Source organism: Periplaneta americana, chromosome 15, assembly GCF_040183065.1.
Source record: "Periplaneta americana isolate PAMFEO1 chromosome 15, P.americana_PAMFEO1_priV1, whole genome shotgun sequence".
Lineage (NCBI taxonomy): Eukaryota > Metazoa > Arthropoda > Insecta > Blattodea > Blattidae > Periplaneta > Periplaneta americana.
Window position 1 is genome coordinate 169,158,781 of NC_091131.1, and position 22,133 is coordinate 169,180,913.

At 36.1% G+C, this 22,133-nt stretch overlaps 1 protein-coding gene and 1 long non-coding RNA gene across 7 annotated transcripts in view; one reads left to right on the forward strand and one right to left on the reverse strand.

The window, feature by feature from the left end:
* LOC138715528 (uncharacterized) overlaps positions 1 to 22,133 on the forward strand; it is a 141,403-nt gene that overhangs the window by 52,918 nt on the left and 66,352 nt on the right. The gene's annotated exons all lie outside the window — the stretch shown is intronic.
* Positions 3,244 to 22,133, reverse strand: part of LOC138715526 (CD2 antigen cytoplasmic tail-binding protein 2 homolog) — an 84,541-nt gene continuing 65,651 nt past the window's right edge. The window contains exons 12-14 of one of the 5 annotated variants that reach the window (XR_011336373.1): positions 13,294 to 13,432; positions 7,829 to 7,975; positions 3,244 to 5,225 (exon numbers count right to left, since the gene is read on the reverse strand). Coding sequence is in view for 1 of the 5 variants with exons in the window: in XM_069848568.1 (XP_069704669.1) it covers positions 13,421 to 13,432 (12 nt within the window). In the remaining 4 variants the exon portion in view is untranslated. The other 4 variants (XR_011336372.1, XR_011336374.1, XR_011336375.1 and 1 more) reach the window with 4 other exon arrangements.

The window sequence follows — 22,133 nt, forward strand, 5'->3', positions numbered from 1 at the left end:
AAATATTGAAAACTAAAATATATTAGCTTAAATTGCATTCCTCCGAGTTATCACAAATATTTACACTCTATATGATATCAGAATTCCTTAGTCAAAGATTCATTGCCACTAAATTCAATAACTCACTTTCTAATTACAGACAAACATATCGAGGTCTAACTCAGGGCGCTGTCCTCAGCACAACTTTATTCAATATTTATATAAATGACTTACCCTCCCTATTAGAGGAATCAAATATGAAAACAGCACTATTTGCAGATGATATAGTTTTGTGGACTTCCGGATCTTACAGACATAGAGACAAAATTCAAAATTCTGCTCTTAAAGCTCTAAATCAACTACATGAATGGAATACATCAAATTTGATGACACTCAATTTAAGCAAAAGTAACTACCAAATATTTTCACTCGGTAAAAAAGAAAGAGAATTCAATATCCAATACAACGGCCAGCACCTTCCTAGGACTTATGAATCCAAATATCTTGGAGTTATTTTCGATAGTAAGTTAACATGGAGCAACCATTTGAAATACATTTCTGAAAAAGCTCGTAAAAGATTCTCCCTTCTAAAAAGACTAGCAGGAAAGAAATGGGGATGCTCTAGGAATACTTTGAACACTACATACAAAATGTTTATACAGCCAGTGCTGACATACTGCGGAGAAATTTTAATTACTTCACCTTTCATAAAAGACATAGAATATGTTCAAAACCAAGCTCTCAGACTCATTACTGGTGGAATCAAAACAACTCCAATAGATTCTATGAGGTTCCTCACTAATATTAACAGTATCAAAATGACAATAGAAGAAAAAGCACAGATTCAATATGAAAAACTTATCAGATTACCAGGAAACAATTGGCATTCATACAGTCCTCTCTGTAGATTGAAAACTCAAAAAAGTTTCATATCCATTGTTCAAGAATTAAAACAGAAAATCAATATCCCGAATTTAAAAGAAAACTTACAAATTAAACCAAACCCTTAAACTCTATTAAATACAGAATATAATCTAAATTTAACAGAAGAAATACTGAAATCAGAAGTAAACACTGAAATACTGAAACAATTGTCTTTAGAGACAATTAATATTAGGTACCCTCCACAGAACTGGCTTCATTTATACACCGACGGATCCTTGATCTCCAGAGAACAAGGTGCCGGTGCAGGTGTTACGTGCTGTCTCTTCTCACTTTATAGATCTCTTGGATATGGAACAACAAGTTTTGATGGAGAAATCATTGCAATAACTGAAAGTCTCAGGAATCTTCTATGCCACATCAATAAATTTAGGAATGCAGTTATATTGTCAGACTCCAAAGCAGCTATTCTATCAATCGTCTCTAGACACACACCTTCATCTCAAACAGCAGAAATAACTAAAATGCTCTCTCAATTTAATATCAACCAATAAAGAATTGTATTCCAATGGATACCATCCCATTGTGGAATCCTGGGAAACGAGAATGCGGCTGCTTTAGCAAAGAAGGGCAGCACTGCTACTTACAGACCTGTTACTAAATCTACATACTACTCTGTGAAGAGATTTATTAAATCTACATACTTGGACTTCAACAAACAAATTTTGATAACTCAATCCCAAGGGGAAAAATGTAACTCTCTGCATCAAAATCCACAGTTAATTCCCGATTTACCACTAAAATCGTCTGTAGCTGCATTTAGATTGGCAACAGGCCATAATTGTTTAGCCAAACGCCTGCATAGAATTGGAATATATCAGTCCCCTAACTGCCCATTGTGCAACTCAAACCAAGAAATGGATTCGGAACACCTCAAAATCTGTGCTTCAGTTGCTGGTCATGATAATATCTTTGAAAAATATTGGAGTGCAAGAGGTCAAATGACTTTATTGTCAAACGCCTGGCATTAGGAAACAACAACAACAACACTCTATATAACCCAATTCAAAATTACATGTATTCCTAATAAAACCTACCCTTTGTTCTAACATTCTCAGCCATTGTTATTTCTTTATTCACGAATATGACCACGTAACACACACCACTGTCTCAAACGCACGGCCTAGGACTGACTGGTACGCTATCGCCTGCTTACAATAGCTCTCTTTCAAGGCTGTAGCCACAGCTGTTAAAACATGTTATAGATGATGCATCATGAGTTTAGTGCTCACCAGCATCCCTACTATGAGTATACACTGTCAAAAGTATTGTAGAAAAAAGTTCATTTTTTTCAATTTTGTCCCATTTTTTATTCAGTCTGGCCCACTGTGCACTTGCGTGATTGAGATTCCGCATATTTCGGATAGATGGCAGGACTATGATCCATTTTCAATTGTACAACACTTTGGCGGACCACGCTGTACATGATGTGTATCATGTGAAGAGTTATGTCGTGTACTAGGGTGAGTGTATGTGTAAGTGTAGTGTAGTGAATGGGTGAGGATGATAATGAAGAGGAAGGGAGAAGGGGAAATATGGTGCCGGCACATAGCCTACTCCTGTCGAATAGCAACAAGGGGGCCACCAGGCTTAACGTCCTCATCCAATGGTCTAATCACTATCAACAGTGACATATGCCTTCTCTTCATATCCACTGCAGAGAGATTTGGGATTTAACCCAGGCATATTGGTGCAGAATTTAGTGGTTAGAAGTTCTGCACCACCACAAATTTTACATGAAAATCTCTAATCCCACTGGGAATCGAACCCACCGGCTAGTCTGGAGGCAGACGTGCTGCCACAGAGCTAACTTGGCAGACCTCCTTAAACAAATGTACATAGATAAATAGCGAGTTTTCGTAAGGTCCAGAATCAGTGACAGGTTCGGTTTGGTTTGTTTAGGCTAGACCAGGCCTGGGCACTAGTAACTCAATCGAGTCATTGCAGATTTCCCCTTAACTCCCCACTCCACCTTCCCCAGCTGAGACGAGTAGACAGGAAGAAAAGCATTGCTGAGTGACAGATTGTATAAGGCAGGCGTCATAGTTTTTACAAACTTTCAGCTCTTGCTGGTTACCTGCAATCCATCACTGATGTATAGCGCCTACTGTGTGTTTGTTTATAAGGCAGTGTAAGCGAAAAAGACATGGGTGGGGGTTTCAGAGTTCCGTTTCACTTCCCTGTTGTGCCCAGAGCTGGGCTAGACCTTGCGAAAACTCGCTTTACATATATGCTTTTTGTTTATGCCTTTGTTTGCTTAAACTAGTTTTTACTAGGCCTATTTGAAACTGGTTTTGATGGATTTCGGGTTTTAAGATAACATAATGTAAATTAAAGTAACATGCGTACATTCACTGGGATAATGACAAAAGTAAGCACATGTACTGTATGCTGGTTGCAAAATTATTCATATGCTAATGTAAAATATAATGTTGTGTTGGAGATGATGTGAAAAAGTTACAAAGTATTTTCCCAATCAGAATGAAATCAAAATCTTTTACAGCACCTGAAGAGCTTTAATATATGAATGTTTGTAGCTACAAAAAGTATAGAATTTTGTCTTTCATTTTTGCAGTATAGAGGAAAATTTAAAATATATAATTCAATCATGACATATGTATGAAATTTAACAACACTGTATTGTACTTAAAGCAATATATACCGATTTTTTTGCTACTAATATTTTATTTGAGAAATCACACATGCACTGGACATTTTGGGCCCCATTGCGCCTCTATATTACAAAGTAAGTTTCTTAAGAATGTCAAGAATATTGGAAATCATATATAGCTGGCAGTTTTATACACTTTTCTCAAAACTAGCAGAAAGGAACATGTGTAGTTTCTCAAATAACTGATTGAATAATTTTAAAGCACCACAGAAAAAAATAAATCACTAAACTGGAGAATTAGGTACCGCAGCTTTCAACATGGCATTGCAATGATAATCAAGTACACAATGTTGCCAACATTGACGTCATTACCAGGAGAAATTTATTTTTTTCTCGTTCACTCCCTCATTCTCAACATTACTGAGAGATAGCTTCACTATTATAGTCCATGGAGTGCAGTTTCATAGAAAGGACTTTGCCGACAGACCTTCTACTGCCCCCTACTAATTGGCTGTCATAAATGTGTTCTTACTGTGACGAAAATCTTGTCTTTGCCTGTTAGTAACCAATCACAACCCTCGTTCAGAAGAATTGACAGGATCCTGACAAATCCACGTGGAGGCAGAGTTGCCAAAGATTTTCTGAATTCCAAGAATCCCGTCAGTTAGCATGAAAGTATAATTGAGAGTGTATTCTGTAGTATTCATTGAGCGGTCAGCTCGTGATATTACGTTGTTTTTTTTCAAAACACGTGGTGTCCAGATGAGGATGACGGCCACTAATCCTCTCATTTCGAAGGTCGCCAAGATTGTGGCAACTGTGCAATGTTGGGACGATGGACTGGTCAGAGGTGTTTGTGTAGAAAGTCATAAATCTGTAAGTGGGTGTTCAAAGGAGCCACCAAACTGCACTCCATGATATAAAATAGACTTTAGCAACAAGGTTAGATAAGGAGATAAAGTACAATAGTGTTAATTGCACACTTTGCCAGTGATAAGGTTGGCTGGGGTTTGACGAGGAGATAATGTATGAATGTCAATTACACACACTGTTGATTTCAACGATATTCCCTGGACCACATCATATTTCTCATTAATTTCGCCGTGTTAAAGTGTTATGATATCTTCTTTTAGTGTATTAAAAAAGTCGTCATTATACTCCATAGATCTTGCATTTAAAAGTGCAGGGACTTAGTATTAAAGAATATCATCACCAATTTTACTAGCAACATTTCGATTCTCTTTTGTTTCACATGGCTTAGTATGGCCTGGTCACTAATGACACATGCAGCTCACGACAGAAAGAACTTGACTGTGAGATCAAACTACGCATGCGCGGACTTGGTTAATAAAAACCTAAACTAACCAAACCTAACCTTCGTATATACAAGATGTGTAACTGGAGTACAAAGGGAACTTCATTTGATTATGAATGTACACGCGAAAATAAATCCAGATAAGGATCACACTGACACTACAAGAGAAGTCTGTGCATGCGCAGTTTGATCTTAAGAGCCAAGTTCTTCCTGTCATGAGCCCCAATGGCGAGCATATTTGGCACTGCTGTATGGTATGCATTATCCAGTTGTTCCAAATGAATAAAAGTTTTTCTTTTTTTTTAAGTTGACTCTTCAAATGCCACAGATAGAATAACACAGAGTGGACCCCTCGAACTTTCCTGGTTTCCATTGCTTCTAAAAAAGAAACAGAAAGAACAACAATAATAAATACAATACGCCTTATATCCACCCTTCACGTCTAAAAAGCGAAGAATCGAGGAATAGAGGCTCAATATGGCATATTTGAAATTCTGATGGCATCTGCAGCAAGGCAACATGAAGAGGATGAATGCCAGATCTTCGGGAAATTTTTAGCTAAAAGATGTAGCAATGTTCATCCATAACACAGAGCAAAGTCCAACATGCTATTATAAACAGTTCTTTCTACAGTTTACCGTATACATTGTTCTCAACATCGTACTGTAATGTTCATCCATCACAATGCCTGTTACCATATTAAGAGAGTTCCTTCAATTCTCCTGACCTTGTCAAGCACTGCACTGATTACACTCAATTAAAACTCAAATTTTTCTAGCATCAAGTACGTCCAATTGGCAAGATGTGGATATGAATTTTCAGGCTTTATTCATTTTTAAAAATAGTGTTTTATGGTGTTACTTAACCTTTTATATATGGTAGAAAATAAGAACACCTATCTGTAGACTTCTGACACATTACCTGTGCACTCGGCAGATGCCAGAGTGGTGTGGAATTGCCTCGCTATAACTCACTACAAAAATATAAGTTCAAGGAGACCTACTTAGCACAGCGTAATACACAAATACACTATTGCGTTATTCCACAAATTAAATAAACACAACAAAAGCAGGAAATATACCCATTTTTAGAACCACATGACAAGCAGACGTGTTCTTTACTCAGAGAGAAAAATTAAAGTTTTCTGGAAATGTAGTAGTGTAGCGCAGAGTCTTTCTCTCTATCTTTTAACACCATTTTCTCCATTAACTAATGGTCAGAAAACGCACAGAAAAAGTGTTATGCCCTCTCACTGTGAGTGTGTCACATAATAACATTAAAGAACTTATGGTTTTATATTATGATATGTTAGGAAGGCAAATCTCGTTGCTCGCAATCATAAGCTTTCTGATGAACTGATGAGAACGCCGCTAACTCTGTCATAAGAGTAGCCAGTATCAACACTCAGCAATCCCCATTCAGACTTAAATTCAAAGAAAATACCGCCAGTCGTTGTATCAGCCAGACGCTTGGAAGTTCAGTTTAATTTGAAATGATAAAGAGTGCAGTTCTTTTGTACCTAGGTGATTTATATTTTAATTTTCATTATAATGAGTGACAGTCGGAAAAATCTCAGTGGTTCTCAATACCGGAAACACCTCTGATTGAGATTCTGGCTGATATGTAAATCTATTACCAGACAGTACATCTCATTTGACGATATGTGTCAGAGGAAGAACTGCATCTAGAATCTCATTAATGTAATATGTAGCTAGTTAGCGTTGTATGCAATGGAGGGGGAAAGGAACTGGTCACCCTACCCCATTATCTCCTAGCCTAGTTGCCTTATGAGTGATGCCTTGATGGTGTCACTTGTGGGGTCCAGACCTGTCTTCGGACAGTTGACTAAACAACAATACCGGAAACTCGCAAAATACAAGGCAATAAAAAGAGAGGAAATTGTGGGAAAAAGTGCAAGAATGTGTCATTTAAAAAACAAACATAGCCAGCTTGTTCCAGTTCGAGTCCAGATACATCAGAGTGTAATAATGTGGCGAACAGTAGGTACCGAAAATAGTGCAGTGTGTGGTTTATCTGAGTCAGGCGTTTCTGATATTGGAAACAGTAATAATGACGCGGAATCAATTATTTCATTTGATCCAAATGACCCATATAGGGCGAAATAAGGGGCAGAAATATTTTTCTCTGCCTAGAGGCGCCAAGTAACTAGATTCGCCCCTGCATGTTAACACACCGGATGGTGCAAGAAACATGATGCATGGCACATGGAGTGTGACACATAACGCCATGTTATTTGATGTAATGAGTCATTCAGTATGGAGTCATCAGATGATGAAGATCTTCTGCTATTTTCAATAATAAGAATGCGAAGATGAAGGCATAGGTTTTTTATTCATTTATTCAAAACGCTGAAAATCATGGTTCTTGTAGTGTTTTATTGGTAGAGTTAGCACAGCATCCAGACAAATTCGCAGAATATTATAGAATGTCCGAAGAATCATTTGAAGATATGACAAATTGTGAATATTCCTAATAGATGGAAAACATGTGTGAGTATTACACAAGCACATGGACTTTTCACTCTGATTTCTGTTGAAGACTTGGGTACAAATAGTGTTGGTGCTAGGGTTGCCAACTATTTTTGAAGAAAATACGGGAGACTAAGTGGTCTACAATATTTGACATAAAAAATTGAAAAATTATTAAATTCAGTTAGCGGCACTGAAAACAATTTTATTCTACATTTTGGCAGTTAGGCTTAAATTAAAATATTTTGAGATATTTTACCTAGCGTAATAGTTTCAAACAAATTGTAAAAATTTCCTACATGAGTAATTGAAGTTGACTGTGATTTGCAGTTCTGATTTGATTAAAGTGTCACTCTCCTTTTTCGGACATCTGAGGATTGCGAGACTTCATTTGTGAGTATAAGTATATATCAATGTTAACAGTATTAAAAAAAGCTTGTTGAAATTGGCCATAAAGTCATTTAAATATGTGCTCCTGCATATATGACTTACCGGTATATGTCTAAAATGCAGGTAATAGGTCATTGATGATATAATGAGGAGAGTTCGGCTGGTACCATGGATCGTGTCCTGGCATAGTTCAGTTCGAAAGAGCGCTCAGCACACAGACCAGAGAAGTTCTGGGTTCAATTTCCGGTGCTGGAACGAAATTTTCTCAAATTAATAGGTATCTACATGTTAACTTACTTACTTACTTACTTACAAATGGCTTTTAAGGAACCCGAAGGTTCACTGCCGCCCTCACATAAGCCCGCCAGCGGTCCCTATTCTGTGCAAGATTAATCCAGTCTCTATTATCATATCCCACCTCCCTCAAATCCATTTTAATATTATCCTCCCATCTACGTCTCGGCCTCCCGAAAGGTCTTTTTCCCTCCGGTCTTCCAACTAATACTCTATATGCATTTCTGGATTCGCCCGTACGTGCTACATACCCTGCCCATCTCAAACGTCTGGATTTAATGTTCCTAATTATGTCAGGTGAGAATACAATGCATGCAGTTCTGCGTTGTGTAACTTTCTCCATTCTCCTGTAACTTCATCCCACTTAGCACCAAATATTTTCCTAAGCACCTTATTCTCAAACACCCTTAACCTATGTTCCTCTCTCAGAGTGTGAGTCCAAGTTTCACAACCATACAGAACAACCGGTAATATAACTGTTTTATAAATTCTAACTTTCAGATTTTTTGACAGCAGACTAGATGATAAAAGCTTCTCAACCGAATAATAACATGCATTTCCCATATTTATTCTGTGTTTAATTTCCTCCCGAGTGTCATTAATATTTGTTACTGTTGCTCCTAGATATTTGAATTTTTCCACCCCTTCGAAGGAGAAATCTCCAATTTTTATATTTCCATTTCGTACAATATTCTGGTCACGAAACATAATCATATACTTTGTCTTTTCGGGATTTACTTTCAAACCGATCCCCTTACTTGCTTCAAGTAAAATTTCCGTGTTTTCCCTAATCATTTGTGTATTTTCTCCTAACATATTCACGTCATCTGCATAGACAAGAAGCTGGTGTAACCCATCCAATTCCAAACCCTGCCTGTTATCCTACATGTTGACTACTAACAAAAAATAGTAGTCTTGATTATTCAATGAGGATGCGACACTTCATATATGAATGTATGTATATATCTGTTCACTTACTGTTCATAACAGAAAACACTCTATGTATGAGCTTAGCTGCACATTTCAGTGCATTTCTGGAACAATAGAATCCATCATATAAATCACCTTCAACCATGTAAAAATTAAATGTTTCAAATAAATTTTCACATTATGCAAAAATAAAGTAGAAAAAGGCTCGAAGAGAAGAGAAATGTGGAAGTAGGGAGACTTGAAAATTGGATGATGCCGTATGTTCAAAAATTGGCGAACCAATGTCCATGATGAAGAGAACCTCGACCGAGTATCGTGAATGCAGATCTGATTTGTTTGTTTGACGAAAAGGTTAGAGCAAACCGCAGGTTTACCATGTCAGAGCGTAGTGAGGATTTTTCACAGATTAGTCGTACTCTTCTGTACAAAGTGATTACCGAAGATTTGGGCTACTGGAAACTTTCTGCCAGATGGGTGCCTAAACTCCTTTCTGAGTAACAAAAGGCTCAGCGAATGGGAGCAGCACTGTCCTTTCCTGAGCATTACGAAAGAGAAGGTGATGCTTTTCTCGATCAGATTGTGACAGGAGATGAGACTTGGGTGTGATATGTGAATGCAGAAACAAAGCTTCAATCAATGCAGTGGGACCATACTCACTCCCCGAAAAAATTCACAAAGTGTCATCAAACACTTTCCACGAGGAAACTTATGGCAACTGTCTTCTGGGACAGAAAATAAATTTTGCTAGTGGAGTTCTTGGAGAGGAATGCCACAATTAACGCTGAGCATTACTGTAACACACTAACAAACTTGAAAAGGGCCATTCAAAACAAACGTCGTGGCATGTTGAGCTCTGGGGTGATTTTCCTGCATCACAACGCCCAGCCGCATATAGCGCGTCGTACTGCAACCAAACTGCAAGAGTTCAACTGGGAAGTATTGGATCACCCTCCCTATAGCCCAGATTTGGCACTTAGCGATTACCATCTCTTCATGCACACGAAGACGTAGCTTGGCTCGAAGTGCTTTGACGATGACGAAGAGTTGAAAACCAGCAGCATAGGTTGGCTTCAGTCACAGGTGGCCGAATTCTATGACTGCGGAATTTCAAAGCTCGTCAAATGCTACATGTGTTTCAATGTGACTGGAAACTATGTGGAAAAATAAACTAGAGTGTATACTTTCAAATGTATTGTAACCGAATTCTGTAACGTCATTCACAGGTTTGTAAAAAATAAACGGAAGTTACTTTATGAATAACCCTCGTAGAACAAAGATATATACTGCTTTTTTATATAAAAACATTCTAGCATCCCCAGTAGAGTAAGTTACACACTCGTGCTCAGAGCACATTCCACATAATGTTAAGACATTTTATTAAATAGGTAACAGAATAAAAAGTAAAAAAAAGAAAAAGAAAAAAGAAGAAAAGACACATATCACAATAATTGAACTTTAAATTTTCTCTCTAAACAGCAATTTTTAATTGATTTTTTTTTAAATAAGGAGCATTAGTAAATTGTATATTTAGGAACTTAGCTATTAAGTTATCATGTTATAAAGCCTTGGACCGAAGTTGTTGTTGCGATTATATGCTACAGCTATGATACATTTAGGTTCTGTTAAGCATAATATATGTTTTCTGATCTTTTGGTTTTATATTTATGTCAGTGATGTCAAAGCAAGCGCATTTTTCTGACATTGACCTCGTGCGCGGGCATCAAGCGCTATGTTGGAAAGAGGAAGGGTTGTGTATATGAGTAAGCAGCCTGTAGGATTAAGAAAACAGTGGTGCACAAACTTCAAACGGAACGTGACATTTTATGTCGTTATTTTTATATGGCTTCTTTCTGTTTGATATTATCTATATTGTCTGTAAAACAAAAGTACTAATACTGATTTCTTAATATTGCAGTTGTTTTTTAAATGTTAATAACATAATAAAGAGATAAGAAGGAATATTCACTTAAATTCCATAGTAGTACAACTATACTATACTAAATGGATGAAACACATCATTCATAAAGAAAGTGATATCCGAAAAAAAGAGATTGAGTATGACATGACAAGTTGTAATTGATATTGATGATACCTTTAGCCCTATAAATATAATCAATCAACTAATCAAAAAAAATATTACAGTACAAAGCAAAGTTACCTAGGTGCTGTATATGTTTTAAATGAAACTAATATTCCATAACAAAACTCTTATCACATTATGCTTTTAAGGTGATATTGGTGAGCAACTTCCTATCATCAGAATATTAAATTATTTTCTCGAAATGTGCTGAAGCTATAGAGCTGACATTTTTACAACACATGGGGACGTATCTTTTGCTTATGATGTAACAGTAGTTGCTTTGTTAATTCATTTCCATGCGAATATTTTCAAAACTTTCAATACACTATCTTCAGTAATACGCATTTACGGTATATTAAAGTAACGAAAACATTCTGTAAGGCTACTAAATAAATAGGCCTATATCTGAAAATTTCACTTTTCTATAAAGAAAGTTGAGAAAATACGGTATTTATTTTGAACAAAAAAATGAAACTTGTGAAAAATGAACATTAAAATGAAAACTTACATTCTTATAATGCACTTATACTTCCAGACAAATCTAAAAATTAACATGGATATAGTTTTAATAAGTTCTCTTCCCTTTATCTATTGAATCAGTGCTGGCCATCCCTGAACATAGCTCGACCAAGCGGCATATACTACCTCTTTTGTCTGTCTCTTTCCTTTCCGCTGTAAAGCGCTCAGGCTCTCCTGATCTCTGAAGGACGCGCTTGCTCCTATGGGCATCAATTGACATCACCGATTTATGTGAATATAAATTAAATATATTTCGGTTTTTATGTACAAAATTCAATAATACATTGTTATAAATCTGATGGAAGTCACATACTTTAAACCCTGAATACAACAGTTCTGAAGGGTAATCAAGAGTTTATTAAGGCATAATTTTATTATTCTTTTTTGTAGCAGAGTTATTGGCATGAGGGAGGTACTATTAGCACTATATTAACTTCGCACTTTCTTAAACATCAACCATAGTACACCAACTATTTACTTTTCTTACACATACTGCTACCACCACCACTAAAAAATTTTTATCAACACTTCAACCATTAATACTCTGATTGCTCTCTGCAATTTTTATAATTGATTATTTAACGACCCTGTATTAACTACATCGATTGTATTGGTAATAGCATGATGGTATTTGGCAAGATGAGGCCGAGGGTTCGCCATAGATTACTGACATTCGCATTCGCCTTATGGTTGGAGAAAACCTTGGAAAAAACCACCAGTAATGAGCACAAGCTGGAATCGAACCCATGCCCGAGTGCAACTTTGGATCAGCAGGATCCTTGTCCTTGTAAGCTTTTTATTTGTTATACACATTAATGGTAACATTTTCACAATTCACTTCTTTGCTTTAAAAATCTAACAATTATTGTGTCTACTTACTGATTGATGTCCACGTTTTTCTTCAGTGATACCGTACACCACAGCATAGACTAATGAATCCACAGAGAACTTGATTTCTTCTTTTCACTTTTCATTGAAAAATATTCCAGCATAAACTTTTCAGAAATATTCTCTACTTTTTTTTTTACACCACTCTTCAAACTTCTTATATTCCTCTTCATACCTCTGTCGCGATTTTGGTGGAATTAATAAATCAGTACAGCTGTTAATGCAATACCATTGACACTTATATTTATAAATAGTCATGGTGACAATACCGACAATAATAACATTCTTCAAATGTTTCTTGTACATGGCCCTCTATATGAATCAATCACTTACAAAGAAAATGTATATAGCTTCAAATGTTTCTCGTACAAGGCCCTCTATATGAATCGATCACCTACAAACCAAATGTATATAGCTGGCAATAAGAATTTTACATTTAGACAATATTCAATTTTACATTATTTTTTTTTATCAAAGCGGATAAAACTTTGTACGATACACATGTCGTAACTTCATATTACAATAGTAGACTGGTTATGAAACTCGGCCTGCAGCCTTGTTTGACAAAATCTCGTATTGTAAAATGAAATGTTATGACATTAGTATCTAAATAACTATTACATTATGTTTTGTGCAATATTAAAATGCTTGATAATACCGTATTGTCAGTGTTCTTCCATCCTGTAAATGCTATTTTTTTTAATCTAAAACATTTAACAACCAGTTCTACATTGTGGACAAATTAAACAAGCAGTGATCTGACTGAATGACACGACATGTAAAAATGTGATAGCTTTCAATTGCATTATATTAATTTATACTGAATCATTTCATTGCTATATAGCCTACTACATACCATATCTAAATACTGGTAGGCCTATAGGTCTAAGAGGACAGCAACTTCAATACCGCTTCATGGACAGCTGTTGACAGGTCCTTTTAGCCACCTTGTCCTCTCAAGTGGACAGTTCATATCTGGAAATCTAGGTATCATGCTGTAAAAATGAGACAAAATCTTAAAAGGAGTCATGAACAAACAATTAGACTTTCATAAACAAAAATCATAATTCGTGACTGAAAGTCTTAATCTACTTGAAGATATAATTCACATTATTCATGTGGGGTGATCTTGTTACCCGTCTTGATAGTCTGTGTCATGAAAATTCCAGGGTATAAAATTCGATCTATAGCTTAATTCTCTTCATTTCTAAGTTAGTCTGCTTCCAAATTATTTTATTTTGTGTTATTTATACCAATTTTTATATTGTTATTTATATTATCATTATATGTTCATTGTAGTACAGGTGGTATTCGAATATTTGAATTTCAACAAAGAACTAAAATTTGATTAGTTTTATATTTTTAATTATTTATTTTTATTACTTCAAAACTTTTTTTTTTGGGATTTTATTTTATTATAAACAAATGTTTTTGAGATGCTCATGGTTGTATAAGTTATATATTGTTCTAATACAGTGAAGTTACTTGGGGATGCTTGGGTTTTCGTCCAGAGCCGGCTGGTTATCAATGTGTTGATTACCACAGGAAACACATGCACATCTCCGGCACTCCGGCCTACAATCCTACTGATACAAAGTACTTACCAAGGTCACATTCGTTGTTCAACATGTCCTCCATTTACTGCAACATACATTTGACATCTTTTTTATGAAATTTGCAGTCACAAGTTCTTCAGCAGTGATAGAATTTATTGCATCTCTTACATTCTGTTTAAGTTCGTTTATGGAGTGTGGGTTTCTTGGATTCTGTAGGGTCTTAACTTAAATAATTTTGTCGCTACATTAGCAGAGCTTCTACTTCTTTCAGTTTCATGCGCTGAACTGTGAGGGATTTTTGAGGGCTGTGTTCCAATTTTTCACCAATCTCGTCTAATATCTTTTCTGACAGGACACGGCATTCTTTTCGGTTTTTCATCATTTACCGAACCTGTCCGCATGAACTACTTATAAAGTATTCTTATTGTACTGACAGCTGGAACAGGTCTCTCTGGAAACTTTTCCCGAAATTTGGTCTTGTTACCGCACAAGATTTTCGTTTCCTATGCATGTATTGTACGTTCACCTAATGAATAAGTCATCCAACAGTAGTCTACACGGAGCACTTTAAACCTAACTTAAACTTTTAAGATTACAACTTTCTCCGCCAACTTACTTCCCACAACACAACACAACTAAAGCGAAACTGCAGTGTCACTCATTGCTTGCATACCGAGAATGCGAATGCACTATTCCTGGTGACCATGCCATCTCTTGGCGGGGAACGTCTCTTGCAAAACCCGAGCATTCCCAATTAACCTCACTGTATTTAAATTTAAAGAATTAACTGAAATGATTTTCAATGATTTCAATGTTGTGGAAGAGAAGGCCTGATGGCCTTAACTACACCAGAATAAATAAATAAATAGTACTGTGACTTTCATTGCTTGTAAATGTGTTTCCTACCATGTCAAAACTATATAGCATTGAGCAGTTTGTCTTGAAATGGAAGGGAGGGAAATTTAAATTACTTTATATGATACCTCATAGTGTCACCGGTAACATATCTAAAGTTCATTAATTTTGGTATACTATGTTTTCAACAAAGTGGAGCAGAACTTTTGAATCACTCTGTATTTTTAAAAATAGGATGATTATTTCATATTTTTATATTTTTTGTAAGTCTGTAGTCAATAATACATCAACTGTTTATATTCCAAATGCTTAACAAAGATCAGTATATGATTTTGATGATGGTAAATTTATCACCCCTCCTTGGTACCTAGTATTAAGTTGTGAAAAATTTTGATAGCAGGAGGGTTAAGAACTTGATACGCTTCAGGAACAGTAACACTTATAAACTGTTAGGAGATTGTGACGAGATATTGCGGATAGTGTATGAATTACTAGATCACCAGAAAATGCACTGTCATTGTCGGATTTTCTTGGACGTAAGTAACTTTTCTATTCTATGTGGTATCCTTTCATGCTACCTTAGTAGGTTCCCCAGATGTCCCAGTTTAGCCAGGATAAACTCGAATTTCTAATATCTGTACCCCTCTCACGAAAGAGTGTGTCCAGGATGTCAAATGTCCCAGTTTCCTCTAAAGCAAAAGATTAGGCTAACCTAATTTTTTATGGTCCAGCAGGGGACATCGACAATTAAAAAAAAAACACAAACACTTATCTAGTCACTATCTGTTGAAATGTTGCAGAAAATACATGTAACAGTAGATACAATGACAGAATTTTGCACACTAAATTTGTAGAGTATCTTAACTTGTTGAACTAAATGCATAAACACACGTAACTCCTATAAATAATTATGACCATTAAGAATTCAATTTCAGTACTGACGCATGCATGGAAGTCTTTCACAAAATATTGTACACAATGAACTCTAACACACATTTTACAAGTACTTGTCTGAAGAATGTATCTTTTTAAGGATCTGTTCATTCCCATATAGCTTCACACTAGGTTCTTCACATGAGAAATTAAAGTTTGTTTTCACTTGTAACAAAGATGTTTCAATTTTCTTTCTTGATTTTTCATCAGTCCAGATTGAGTTCAATGTGGAGAAAAGTCTTTCAACTGATGAATTACTGACTGAGACACATGATTAAGGACACTATTTTGAGAAGATTTTCAAATGTAATGGACTATTTTTTTTTTTTGAAATGTTGAAAAACATCATACCACTTTCACCTGTTGGTTTGTCATAAAACTCCTCATTGTTTTACTTACTTAGAAATGGATGCTGCGGCAGTTCTAACGCTTCCACGCAATGCGAATGAAGACGAAGATGCTGTTCTTCTTAAAGAGTGCAGACTATCTCATATTGTGCTTGCTGGTTCTTCTGTCTCATACTGAGAGCCGTTCAGAAATGTGCATGAATCATAGGAGTTTGAACACGATACTTAAATATTCACGTGCAAAATGTTACTGAAACAAAATCAAAACTTCTGGGGACAAAATTAATTTCCAGGGACAAAAACGGGGACATTTGCACCCAGGGGACAGCAATGCAAAACCGGGGACATCTGGTCAGCCTACATAAGATAATATTATTTATGTGATAGGTAAAGTAAAGTAAATATAGGTACCTATTTAAAATTTCCCGATTTCATTAGCAAATATTCAACTGGTAGCAATTCTATTCCCTCTGACACTCAATGAGAATATCTTAGTATGAGCATGACGAGCATGAGTCTACATTCTTACTATTTCTGGTATTGGTCATTCTGATTGCTTTTCTAACTGGCATTTGCAGTTGCTGTTCAGATACAATTTGCACATGGGAGTCTTGCTTTAGTTTTATTGAATCTGAATGTTAATCATTATTGGATGAACATTAAAAGTGTAGACCACGTGTAGGATGTGTAGTCTCTTCTTTCAATATAGTTATAGGTCATTCATTGTCTCAAGAAAGTGAACTGACAAGGAAAGCTCATTAAATAATAATAGATTTTCACTACGATTTTTCCCCCCGGTAAGTTCCATTTGAAATAAGAAATTTCCCTATAAATTTCTACATCTGGAGAAGACCTAGTCTTCGAAATTTGATTTTTTTAAATAATCGCCTGACACTCACATGTCTCATATCTCCATTGCCATCGTGAAGAAGAAAAATTTTAAGGCCCCAAATGTTTTTACATTGCCCTAAAACTCAAGGAAGCTTATGAAAACTCATCTCTTCAAGTTATTTGAAGAACTATGCTTTCCATCTGTCAGTGATCATAGCCCCAGTTGAGTGAGAAATTTACTTGTTCACAGATTAAATGTTGTTGTTGTTTTCTAATGCCAGGCGTTTGACAATAGTCATTTGACCTCTTGCACTCCAATATTTTTCAAAGATATTATCATGGTCACCCACTGAAGCACAGATTTTGAGGTGTTCCGAATCCATTTCTTAGTTTGAGTTGCACAATTGGCACTTAGGGGACTGATATATTCCAATTCTATGCAGGTGTTTGACGAAACAATCATGGCCTATTGCCAATCTAAATGCAGCTACAGACGATTTTCATGGTAAATTGGGAAGAATTAACTGTGGATTATGATGCAGAGAGTTCCATTTTTTCATTTGAGATTGTGTTATCAAATTTTGTTTGTTGAAGTCTAAGTATGTAGATTTAATAAATCTTTTCACAGAGTAATACGTAGATTTAGTAACAGGTCTGTAAGTAGCAGTGCTGCCCTTCTTTGCTAAAGCATCTGCATTCTCACAGATTAAATGTAAATATATAGGTAGTTGTAAATGTCTTGATACCATATGCTCAAAAGGAGATGATTTAAGATTTAAAAGGTTCGCTCTTTAATGTAGTATAAATTGATACATCAAACCACATTGACAAGAAAATGTCGCCAGTTATTGTTAGGTACTGCAAAACTCCAAATTTTGATATTAAAAATGAAATATTAGAATTCACCAATATAATTAAACAGAAAGACTTCAGATATTCTGGTTTAGCACATTATGGAAATTGTTGAAATGAGTAACATTTCAGACAAAATATTAGGAATATCAGGAGACAATAGAAACACCAATTTTAGTGATTTAAAAAGAAAAACAATTTATTTTAGAAATGAAAAAGAATTGGATGGGCAAATATAAGTGGAGTAGTTGTGTAGCCCATACTGGGTGTTCAGTTCAAAATGTGTCTTGGCTCGCTGTATGCCGTCATGTGGCTAGCTGATGAGCCTAGAGAATTCAATCTTCCTACACTTCCGCAGCTCAGGTGTATAATCTAAGAGGCAGAGAAGTTGGCTAGCAAGTACGGCATTCATTCTGAAGAGTACGTGCTGATACGTACGGTAACGCCGGTAGTGGCAGGAATGTGAACTGTTTGGAAATACGTACTGTCGGGATATGGGGAGAGGGTTAAGACGATTACTTACGTATTTGTTGACATTAACTTCGACGGTCAACATGGACATGGAGCATTTGATTTGTGTTGTGGAATGTTACCGTATGCAACCGATGATAACAAATACCCTGCTTACGACTTGCCGGCGCAAAACACAGTTCGAAAGAGGTTATGGTAGCACACAGACAGTACAGACCGGCATCTGTTGCTACGACGTTCAAGTTATACCGTACACGTTCTCAAGTTCAGATTGAAGAACGCCTTAAATAATAGGCAACTTCTCTAACATATAAACTGAAACTCGCTTCAAATCAGTGACCCAACAACAGTGACGTCATGACACACTTTGAAATGAACACCCAGTATAATAGACAATGCTGTACAGTACATACTCGTATTTTGACAGTTGACATTCAGGCTGTTATAGGAAAAAGTATCAGTTCTTTCATTCATTTATTGTCAAAGTGAAAAATTTAAAATCAGTCTGTGAAATTTTTACAAGAGAATATAAAATTATGTTAGGCCAGGGTTTAAGTCACAGTCGCATTTTGCTACTCGACTTCTAAAAATGCAACAAACTTTGAATGTCTATGTGCAAAAAATGCAACAACCACATTGGACTTCAGAAACGAAGATGGTAATGGAGAAAACGAAATCAGAAATGTGTTTGAACTTATCTGAATTTAAATGAAATGCTAATGGCATGGGTAATATTCAAAAACGGATTGAGCAATAGATGTTCAGGAATTGATTTATATAATTCTATGGCATACCGAAAATTGTGAGCAAGGATTTAGTTGCATGAATCTTGTCAAAACTGGAATTAGAAACAGTCTTTCAGTAAAAAGAGTTAGCACTCTGCTAACAATAAATCTTGAAGGGCCTACCAGTAAAGAATTTCAATGTTTAGAGTGTCCATAAAATAATGTATTTTAATGTGACGTAAATTCAGCAGTAATTGATTCTAAACATACGTATGTCTAATGATTTACTTTCATAAGTGTATCTAGACTGTGATAAGATGGATTGAAAGTAATAAAACTCCAATAAACAAATTACGTAACTTTTTGTTTCTGCATACTTCATTAATTTTATCTTTCTGCACAGTTATTCATAATATTGCACAAGCATTTCGCAATTTGCACAAATGTAATTTTTCATTTGTGCATTTTTGCAAAAATTATTTATTTTCTAGCTTAAACCCTGTGTTAGGCCACAGCAAAACCAGATGACTTTCTTTGAAGACTGCTTTAAATCGTTTGAATGATATGTATAAACGCCTCAGGTCTTGCTTCTTAAGCTTGGATACATGACATTGTCCATGCATGCTTTGTGATTTCCTTCAACAAAAGAGAGAACTTTTCCTATCTCATTTTCTTAAAAAGTAAAAAAAAGAATATTTTCTAAAGCTGTATACTGATGATTGAGTGTAAGGATGCCTCAGCTATTGAAACGAAAAAAATAAACAGACAATCTTTTCAAGCTTAGGACAAGACAAGATGAGGTCTTTATAAATAGTGAAGTACTTGCCAAAGTAGTCTACAAGAAGGTCTGATATCAGAAAGCCCTTTCAGAAAAATTGTACATTTTTACTCAATAACAGTAGACTACATTGATGAATGGGTGCAACAGACAACAAGCTCAACAAGCACGTGATTCACTGCTTGGTGCCATCCTATCAATTCAGCCACAGCATTCAGGTCTGATGGAGTCCATGTAACAGGAATCCCCCTCCACCTCCCTGTGATGTTCCTCTGCAGCCTCTTCAGATCAATAGCATCTGTTTAAAATTCACGTGCATGAATCTGCTGCATCCTTAACCAGAAGGACACATTCATTCCGCGATTCACCACAGCGCTATCTATCCAAGAGAGCTATACTCCCTCTGTCTACTGCAGCCTGCTGATTGAAACCCATGTGGCATTTCTGCGATATGTGCAGCTCCTGCAGACAGATGCCATCTGTACGCGAATTCTGGAACCATGTCCCCCTGGTCAACCTGTAGCTATTAAATGTGATTAATGAAATTTTGCTAATGAAGGCGAAATGAGTCCAAGGTCCAACACCGAAAATTACCCAGCAATTCTGCTTCAAGTGGTTGAGGGAAAACATGGAAAAAAACCTCAACCAGGTAACTTGTCCCAACCAAATTTGAACCCAGGCCTGCTCGTTTCATGGTCAGGCAGGCTAATCGTTACTGCATAGCGGTGGACATAATTACTGATTACTCTACACTGAACAAAATATAATCATGTCATTTAAACATTATTACTGCAAGAATCTTGTGAGAAAAATAATATGTGCAATTGACAAGTTGATTCATGATGCAACTCTGATTAAGGTAAACGTTCTGGATGTTCTGCATTTCATTGCAGAGGCTTGGAGAGCAATCACAGATTCAATAATGTCTAACTGTTCTCATAAGTAGAGTGGTTATCTGTGGATGGAAGTGGATCTCTCGGGATTGAAAGTGTAACAGAATTAACACGACAGAAGACAAATGTTATCAATTAGAAGCTAGTGTGTCATATGAAAAATATGTAACACGTGAAGTTCAAATCATGGAACAATTAATGTTAGAAAGAAATCTAGTATTTGATGCATCTGAAAAAGAAGAAAAGGACGAGGGAAATAAAGAAAACAATGAGTCCCCAACAACTTTTCTGTTAGCTCTGGAAGACATCAGCAATACTACTAAATACCTAATGAGATTTGATTGTGGTGATAATGTAATGCCTGCCCCCAGCAGTGTTGAAAATGTGGTATATAGGGTTTATAAGAAAAGAAAAAACAACAACCTGCCTTAATGGATAGGTGGAAGAAGTAAATCAGATTGTAGGTAATATTATTGACCGTAATGATTTTATAATTAGTCTTTGTAACTTTAAGTAAATATACTTTTTCCTCCCTTTCACCTACCTACAGCTATTAGTAAACCAGTATTCTGTTACGTTAAAATGTTTACATTTCTCTATTGTGTTAATATTAATATAATAGTTGAATGTGTGTAGAATAACACGTACTGTATAATATGCTGCTGTAACTACGTTCTTCCATGTTTGCACCACAACCTGATAGAATGCTGGTAGGTTCCAGGTTACATACTCTGATGCAGGTTTAAAAAGTTTATGTGGTAAACACATTGCATAACTTTGTCCTCTTTTAACCTTGGTATGCAATGTAGTTACAGAATGGAATTTGGCTCACATGTTTACACACAACTTTACAGAACTGTCAGAAAAAAAGGCTAAAAGTGTGTATTTTACAATAGTAATAATTCATATTCCGAAGCTTATTGTATGGTTTCGTAACAAGCTGTTTTTTATGGTAATGGGTTGTAGCCCTTCGCCCAACTCCAAGCTGGAGGACCACTCCTTATCGGCTGTCCACGACTGCTTATTCAATATATTCGCAGCTACCCTCCACATCTGGAGGTCACATAATAACTCGAGTGGGCTGACAAGACGCCAGAAACTCTCACAAACTCTGTGCGACTTGAAATTGTGGTTTTCTCTTAATATACTACAGTAATGTATTAGATTTGCGGAGGTTAAAGGCGTTTGAGATTAAGGTACTTAGGAAAACATTTGGGCTAAGAGGGATGAAGTTACAGGAGAATGGAGAAACTTATACAACGCACCTGACATAATTAGGAACATTAAATCCAGACGGGTCACATGGGCAGGGCATGTAGCATGTATGGGCGAATTCAGAAATGCATATAGAGTGTTAGTTGGAAGGCCAGAGGGGAAAAAGACCTTTGGGGAGGCCGAGACATAGAGGGGAGGATAATATTAAAATGGATTTGAGGGAGGTGGGATATGATGGTA